At 50.4% G+C, this 8,410-nt stretch overlaps 1 protein-coding gene across 4 annotated transcripts in view; it reads left to right on the plus strand.

Moving 5' to 3' along the window:
* LOC123760409 (piwi-like protein Ago3) overlaps positions 1-4,366 on the plus strand; it is a gene marked incomplete at its 3' end in the record, with an annotated part of 98,228 nt that extends 93,862 nt beyond the window's left edge. For all 4 annotated transcript variants that reach the window (XM_069338376.1, XM_069338379.1, XM_069338380.1 and 1 more), the window contains 2 exon segments: positions 3,771-3,959; positions 4,262-4,366. In XM_069338376.1, the coding sequence (XP_069194477.1) occupies positions 3,771-3,959; positions 4,262-4,366 (294 nt within the window).
* Positions 4,367-8,410: the final 4,044 nt, after the last annotated feature.

Raw genomic sequence — 8,410 nt, forward strand, 5'->3', positions numbered from 1 at the left:
TGTTAGGACGTTTTTGTACGGCAGACGTTCCACCTCCTTCTTTGCCGGCTCGGTTTTCCGGCTCTTCTGGCTCGGTGGTCGCACCCGAAATCTTCTCGGGTCTCTCACTTTCTGTTGGTTAGGTGGCTTCGTTGATGGTGTCCCACCTGTGTTCTTCCTGGCGGCAGTGTGGGGGTTTTTGGCAGTCCTTCCTTTTTTCCTTATGTCCCTTCTTCAGTTCTGTGTTTTGTTGGCGTGGTCTTGTCCTTCTCTTTTGGGGATTCGGGTCCGTCATTTTGCCACATACTGTTGCCTCGTATCGTGCGATGCTAGCGGAGCCGCTTCAGCTTGCTTTCGGTATTGAGGTTACGTTTGCTCTGTTTAGCATGCTGCTTAGGGCGTTGTTTCACCTCCAGCCTGCTCATATGCCGCCTGAGCGGTCCTGATCATTGGACAGAGTGCTCTCTTATCTTCTCCTCGGTTTGTTGTGGCCCCTTTGGTTCCGGATTGTTTCTCCAAGGCTCTTTTTCTGTTGGCCTTGGCTTCTGGAGGTCGGGTTGGTAAGCTTCCTGTTCTCCTCCGGCGCAGGAGTTTTCTGCTCCTTTAGTCATGGCGATGGGGTTGTTCGTTGCAGCAGTCTCCTTCTTTTCTGGTGGTGAATGAGATGCCTGCTTTCCGGACGGGTCCTTGGGTTGTTGATGCTTGGTTGGTTTGGCTGGGGGTGCATCATGTTTGGTGTCCGGTGGTGAGCCTCCACCGTTCATTGCGCGCCACGGCTTCTGTGTCCTGGGTCGCACTTTGGGTTGATCCAGTTTCCCTCCTCTGTTTGCGGGTGCAGGTCTCTCAGGTCGTCCACAGGATTCTTACGGCTAGCCAGCCTGCGGTCTCTCCCCGTGTCCATGTTCGCAAGTTCGCAGCTGTTTTTGCCGCTGTTAGCAACGTGTCCTGGGCTGTCATTCGGGTGCGGGTTTTTTACGGTCGAGCAGGGTTCTGGTGTGACGTTATGATTGTTTACTCGTTTATTTTAGGGGAGTTCTATCCACTTGTTCGGTTTGTGGTAGCAATTTTCACCAGAATGGGATTTTTTGGGGGACACTTACCTTTCTGGGTGCCTAACCCAGTCGATGGCAGACATAGAATGCTTCCAACCACACAGGGGTTTCTATAGGTCATTGCTCCCCTTGCTGCTTCTGAGGGGGCCAGGTTCTGACTCGTGGTCCCCGGTAGGCCCATAGAACTCCATACACATGACTTATGCCAAAGTCTGACATTGGCATATCAGCCTAGTAAGCTCCGGGAAGCCTCCAGGACTCACCTAGAAAATGGCGTTTCATTACATTCAATGCTGGTTTTTTGGCGCCTGGGGTCTTTTCTCGATATTTGGATACTCCTTCGGTCCCCCGATCCGTGCTTTGTGTCCTCCTTCCTTGACTCGGTCTCTGATCTCTGGGCATTCCTTCCTTGCCTATCTTCGGTGCCTGGCTGCACCCTGATATCCATGGTGTCCCTCAATATGTATGTGCATCCACCCACACCACATGTTACGGTTGGTCGTGTACGTTGCGTTACCGGCTGCTCTTTGGTCCGTCTTCCAGTCTTTTCCTTGCCTATTTCTATTTTTTCTCCCTCTATGCTGGATTTGGCTGTGTATCATGGTCGTTGCTTATTGGCTTTACTGTTGTTAGGTGCTGGGGTGGGGTGACATGTTCAGTTCCCTGATTTTGGACTACCCCAGTGTTCAGTTTTGGTACTGAGTTCTTTCACTTTTTCCCTGTATCTCACTGCTGGCTTCTGTGTTGCAATATCTGTGGGTGGATGTTGACTTCCGGTCACTGCTCCTGCCTTACTGGTTCCTTTTCTTGGGACGGGTAGCTAGGATTCCGGTCCTGGCTACGGCTTTTCTTTGTTCCTTCTCTGGGACGAAGCTGTTTTACGCTTCGCGTCTCACACTTTAGTTTATGGTGCTCGTTGGCCTCTGCGTGGGCCCGCTGCCTCTTTGGTGTTTGGCCTTGTTGGTCCTTCAGGGGTCCTGGTGGGGTTCCTCCCAGACGAGGCGTGTCTGCTCGCCTGGGTTGGTTCCTTTTCAACTCGGTGGGATTGGGTTCCTGGTTCCCTGGCGGCCATTCCTTCTGGTTTTGCCAGCTTTGGTTGGGGGCGCTGCTTTACTCTGTTTTCACTCCTGAGGGGCTTACCGCAGCTCCGCCACTTTTTATGGATCATTCTAGCCCTGTACACAACTGGTTCATTCTTCCCTTCGAGTCGTTACATCTCGGGTTTTTGTCTTGCTGGTGGCGTCGTCGCTGGTCTCCCTCCTGCATGCTTCATCTCGGTGGCAGTGTTTAATTTCCTGGCGGTCCTTCCGGTTTTCCTATCACTGCGAAGGGTTCCTCGGGCTCTGATAGGGTTGTCTTTCCCTTTGGGGTTGTTCCGGGACCATCATCTGGTGCTGTGTACTGTCGCCTTGTCTTGGGTGGTGCTGGTGGAGCCGCTCTGGCTTGCGTTCGGTGTTGCTGTTCCTTCTGCTCCGTTCTGCTTGCTGTTTCACCTCCGGCCTGCTCTGGCGCTTTCAGTGCCTTCCTGGTCGTTGGCTCAGGTGGTCATTTTCTTTCTTCTCCTTGGTTTGTTGTGGTCCCTTCGGTTCTGGTGTGTTTTTCTTTTGTTTTTCAGGTCTCCTTCTTTTGTTGGTGTTGACCTCTAGGGTCTGGTCAAGAAGTTTCCGGCTCTCCTCCGACGCCTGTGTTTTTCTGCCTTGTTTGGTCCTCGTGATTGGTTGATCGTTTGGTGCAGTCTCCTTCTTTTCCGGTAATGTTTAGGTCTGCTGCTTTCCGAAGGGGTCCTTGGGTTGCTGCTTGCTTAGTCAGGCCAGGGGTGCTTGTTTTGTTGTTCGGTTGCGGCTCTTCGCTGTTCTCTGAGCGTCTTGGCCTCTGGGGCCGTGGACGCATGTTGATTTGCCCGAGTTCCCTTTCGTCCCTCCTTCCTGTTCTGGGGTTCGGGTCTCACGGGTCATCTGCAAGGTCTTTTCGTTTCGTCTGTGGTCTTGTTTTTATGTTAGGGCACGTGGCATTCGCCTCCCGGATCCTTCCCTCTTTTCCTTATCTGTGGTGAGGTAGCTCCGGGGAGTCGACGTGGCTCCCCCCCAGAAAACCAGCGTTGAATGTAATGAAACACCATTTTCTGGGTGAGTCCCCGAGGCTCCCCGGCATTCCTCCCTCCCTCCCGTCGGTGGTGTTTTTTGTGGTTTTTGACATCCAGCCTAAGAACTGAAGGTTGAGTTGCCGGCGAGTGGGTCTGGGGCTCCCCCATTCCCCTCCCGCGGAGGGGGGGTTGCGCAGACAGCGGAGCGGCGACATGACGACGTCATGCTCGTGCTAATTTTCGATTAGGGAGTTCTGTCCACTTGTTTGGCCTTCAGTCGCAATAGTTTTACCAGAATAGGGGTTTGTTTTGGTGCGCCTACCTTTCTGGGTGCCTATCCCGGTCGATGGCAGACATAGAATGCTCCCAACCACAGGGGGGTCTCTATAGGCTATTGCTCCTCGCGCCTCTCTAGTGGGGGCCAGATTCTGACTCGTGGTCCTCGGTAGGCAAGAACTCCATGCATTGACTGATACCAGAAAGTTACATACTGTATATCCATTCAGCCTCAACAACTCCAGGGTGCCTCCAGGACTCACTCAGAAAATGGCGTTTCATTACATTCAACGCTGGTTTTTTCTTAGGTTTTCTACTTGTCATCTTTTACTTGCCATGATTTTGAATCCATTTTTCACTAATCAAATGTTCTTCTTCAGCTGCATCACACGCTACCTCGTTCTATAATGATGTATCGGGATGGTGTAAGCGATGGTCAGCTGAAACTTGTTGAAGACCATGAGCTCCCTCAACTGGCCTCCATCTTTCACAACTTTCAATCTTATGAACCTAAATTATACTTAATTATTGTCCAAAAGAGACTCAATACTAGGATCTTCAGTACTATGGTGAGTTCTTATTAGTAATGTCTTGTTATTTTCATGTTGACTGATATATATGGAAAGGTTAAGTTTAAAGTGAACCTAAAATTGTGAGTCCTTTAAAATTTATGTTCTGCGGCACAAATGCTCACATTGTACAAAATGTGAGCATTTGTGCCCTACCAACAGTAGATGGTAGGGTGTGGTATTACAAGCATGGTTGTGTTGAGATGGGTTGTAAATCCATTAAAGCTAGAATGATGAGTGAAGTTTTTGGTGGGATGACATAGTTTGTTTTAAGGTGTTTTACACATTATTTATTGTTTCAGAGTTCTAGAGGGCTGGACAATCCTCCTCCAGGCTCTATTATTGATCATTCAATTACACGCCGGTATTGGTATGATTTCCTTCTTGTCTCTCAACATGTAAGACAGGTAAGTCATCAATAAAATGCATTTTGCCATGTTGTCTTGGTATGTTAAATTGCCAATTTAGTGGTTGATGCTTGGGGGGGTGCAGCATGTGCTGTGTTTGGTGGCGGCTCTTCGTCGCTACCTTTGTGCCACTGCTTCTGCCTCGGTGGATGCCTTGTGGGTTGATCCTGTCATCTTGGTTCATGTTCCAAAGCTTGTCTTTCACAGGTCGTCCATAATGTAATTAAGTTTTAGCCCAGCTGCAGTCTACCCTCGCACCCAAGACTTTTGGAAATATGCCACGTTCTTGGCTGTTGTTGCAAATATGTTCTGGACTGATATTTGAGTACAAGGGTTCTGGTGGCCTGGTATCTTGTCAATGTGCCATTTGTCAATCTTGCCATTTTCTGGGTGAGCCTCGGAGGCTTCCTGGCAACCCTCCTTCCCTCCAGTCAGCTGTTCCGTGTCCTTTTTGATTCTCAGCCTCCGAACTGGATGACTGGTTTCTGTAGGCCATTGCTCCCTTTGCCTCTCTGAGGGGGCCAGGTTCTAGATCGTGATTCCCGGGAGGCTGAACTCCAATTGACTGATGCCCCCAGACTAATATATTACATTTCACCCTGATAGCTCCAGGAAACCTCCGGGGCTCACCCAGAAAATGGCATTTCATTACATTCAAACCATTACATGGTTTTTTCGTATTAATCTTTTCTCTGAAAAGTGCTAACATACTAAACCTACTATTTTATCGTTGACTTTTAATTCTTCTGGTGCTCTATCTACCATAGATGATACAGTATCTCCTTTTCCAAACACCCAAAAATTATTATAGACTTCTATCTGCAGTCTTTTGTGCTTCAACACTTTCCTAATTGCTTGCATAATGTCTGTTTCTTGTTGTCTATTTCTGTTTTTGACTTCCAAACATACATCTTTGATTGTTTCTCTTTCATAACTTGTCCATGTTTCTTTCACTTTCTTTTTATACTTTTCCAATAACCTAACCTAACCTCTAATTGAGCTGCCCACGAATTTTCCCTCGGCATATCATTGCTTAACTATTTTGTTTTGCTAGCTAGTAGAGTTGCATTGAAATCAACTCAAAAGTTATCTATTTTCCTATTAACCTCATCAAATTTGTTCCCCCTTCCTTTTCCATGTCTTATGCTCTTTCTCTAGTTCCTTGATGTATCCTTTCTGTTCCCTTACCTTGTCAGTCAAGCTCTCAATTTTCTTATCCTGCTGTAAAAGTCTGTCTGATTATATTACTTTCTGATAAGTATTAACCAAATGAATTAATTTTGTTTTTAAAGTATTATTTGGAATTTTACTTAAGTTTACTTTATGTAATTAAATATTAATGATTTCCAGTGTCTTCAATTGCATATTTAATTAAAATAAATATTTCACTTATATTTAATGGAAGGACCAAAGACTGAGTTGGTCATAGCTCTTTCCTTCTGAAAAGACTGTGACTGGGATCGTCAGTTCCCTTTTGAGGCATAGACCAAGACCAGGACCATCAGTTCTTTTTCTGGGGGGAGCCCCTACGGCTCCCCGGAGCTTACTAGGCTGATATGCTAATGTCAGACTTTGGCATCAGTCATGTGTATGTGTATGGAGTTCTTATGGCCATACCGGGGACCACAAGCCAAAACCTGGCCCCCTCTAGAGAGGCAAGGGGAACAATGGCCTATTGAAACCCCCATGTAATTGGAAGCATTCTATGTCTACCATTGACTGGGTTAGGCACCCAGAAAGGTAGGCTTCCCAAAACAAACCCCTATTCTGGTGAAAATTGCAACCAAAAGCCAAACGAGTGGATAGAACTCCCCAACACAAAACGAGCAAACTAGTATGATGTCATTCGTCGTCGCGCCGCTGTCTGCGCAGCCCCCCCTCCCCGGGAGGGGGAAGGGGCAGCCCCAGACCTACTGCGTTGGCGATCCACACCCCAGTTCTTGAAGCTGATGCTATCGGCTCGGTTGTATGCTCTGGCTCCAGTCTTTTTGCGGCGCTGTGCCTTGTGTATGGCTGCTGTTCTCCAGGGGTGCGAGAGCCAGGAGTTATTCCTCAGTACTCGGGCTGTATGCGCCTAGGGTTCCCTTCCCTAGGTGCCTTGTAAGTACTGCCCTTGGAGCTTGGGGTTACCTTCCACAAGTTCCTTGGGATCTGCCTCTGTGTGTTCGTTTTACTGCTCAGTTTCTCGGCCGCTCTTTGGGTACTTGGGGGTTTTGTCTCCTCTAGTTAACCTTAGGTTCAGAGGCAGTTTTCGCACTGGTAGGGGCGCAGGGTGCTGTGCAGCTAGTTGTCACCTATCACAGCAGCCGGCTCTGTTCCTTGGGGTACGTTGTCCTCTTGCGGGGTTTTGTTTTTATTTTTGCCTTGGTGGGGGGGGGGGGTTCTGCCCTAATTGCCACTGGTGTTTGGCCTCACTCTGATACATGGTGGTGCCCCCTGCTTGGTCCTCGTGAGTCTACATGTCCCTGGGGTTCAGCTTTAGACAGTTTGTTTGATAGTTATGGGCGCCGGTTAGCAGTACCATGCCTGGGTTTATCTGAGCGTGAGTCCTCTTCAAGTAAACGCTCAGGACCCCTGGGAGTCCCCTAGGGGACGCGTGGGTCCGATGGATGTAACCCCGGGGTCCCCCCCTCGCTTCGTGCGAGTTTGAGGGTTGTTCGGTCCCCTTGTCTCAGGGTGACCCTCACTGTTTTTGCCTCCGTCATGCAGCCTGTTGGGTCGGTGACACTTTCAACCCTGAGTCCTGTGAGTATTGTTACTTGCTAGCGACTCAATTTACCCAGTCTATGGATGATGATCTTCGGGTACAGGCTGCATAGGCATTGCATTCTAGGTTTCGGTTGTTGCAACGAGCTAGGTTGGTTGTTCACCTGGATGCCTCGCGGCTGCCCCGTTTTGCTTATAGGGACCCGGACATGGGGGTGGGGGTCGCTTCGACCCTGGTTCAGTCCACACATCCTGGTTCTTCCCTTCCTGTTGTTCGTTCTGGTCCCCCTCCCCGGCTTCCGGCCCCGAAACGTCTGAGGGTTTCAGAGTCGGGGCAGGGGTTAGTTGGTCTTGAGACTCGGGCAGCCTCGGGGGATGCCCCTTCCGGTGTGGCGACGGAGGCATTCAAGTCTCCTCCTCCGGCCGAAGCCTCTGGGTCTGACCAGTGGGCCTCATTCTATCCGGCTTCTACGACTGCGCCGGCCTTGTCTAGTGGGGTCGGTGCTTGGGGGGAGGACTCGGCCCCGGGTCCTGCTGGAGAGGAACCTGGGGCTGGGGAGGGGCTGAGTTGGGGGCCTTGGGGCCCACTGGACCCCGCCTGGGTTTTTATACCCTCTGAGCTGGGCTTACTGTTGCAAGGAGTGGGGTTTTCTTTTTCCCCCTCTGCGTACGAGTTGGATTTGGTGTCTGCCCCTCCCCTGGTTCGGTTCCATGGCCAACACGTGGAACACGTTCCAAAGCCAGGGGCTTTGGTTCCATGTTCCCTCGGGGGCTTCGGTTCCGTCTTTCCGGAGGTTTTTGGCTTATCGCATCCAACCTGCTGTGGTGCGGGCTGCCCTTGCAGTGAACCTCCTGTGTGAATCGGATTATGCCTCAGCAATGGATCCCTCGGCTTTCAGGTTTGGGACTTCGTTCCCTTTCTAGCTCCATTACAAGGTTCCGGAGTCGTCCTGGCTGGCGGACTGTCCTGTCCTTGCCTACGAGGCTTAGCACTCCTTCTGCCATTCCCGCATGCTTGAGTGGCAGGAGGCTTCGACGGTGCTTCAGGATTTCCTGGGGCTGTGACCTTGAGCACCTCAATGAATGCATGTTTGCTCCTGCCCTTCCCCAGGATCTTGGTGTCATTCAGCTCCGTGTGCAGGTTCCCCTCCTTTCGGTGGCGCAGGTGGCAGAGGACTTGCATGCTCCGGGCCTTTTGGTTGCAGCCTTGCGCTTCTTTTTCCTCCTTGAGCTGTCTTCTGACTGGCTCACGGAGGATGTGGGGCCACTTGGGGCTGTTCCGGGGTCTGGCACCTTGGCGGCTCGCTTGTCGGCTGCCATGCTGAAGCTTTTCGCGCC

The sequence above is a fragment of the Procambarus clarkii genome, chromosome 39 (assembly GCF_040958095.1).
Source record: "Procambarus clarkii isolate CNS0578487 chromosome 39, FALCON_Pclarkii_2.0, whole genome shotgun sequence".
Lineage (NCBI taxonomy): Eukaryota > Metazoa > Arthropoda > Malacostraca > Decapoda > Cambaridae > Procambarus > Procambarus clarkii.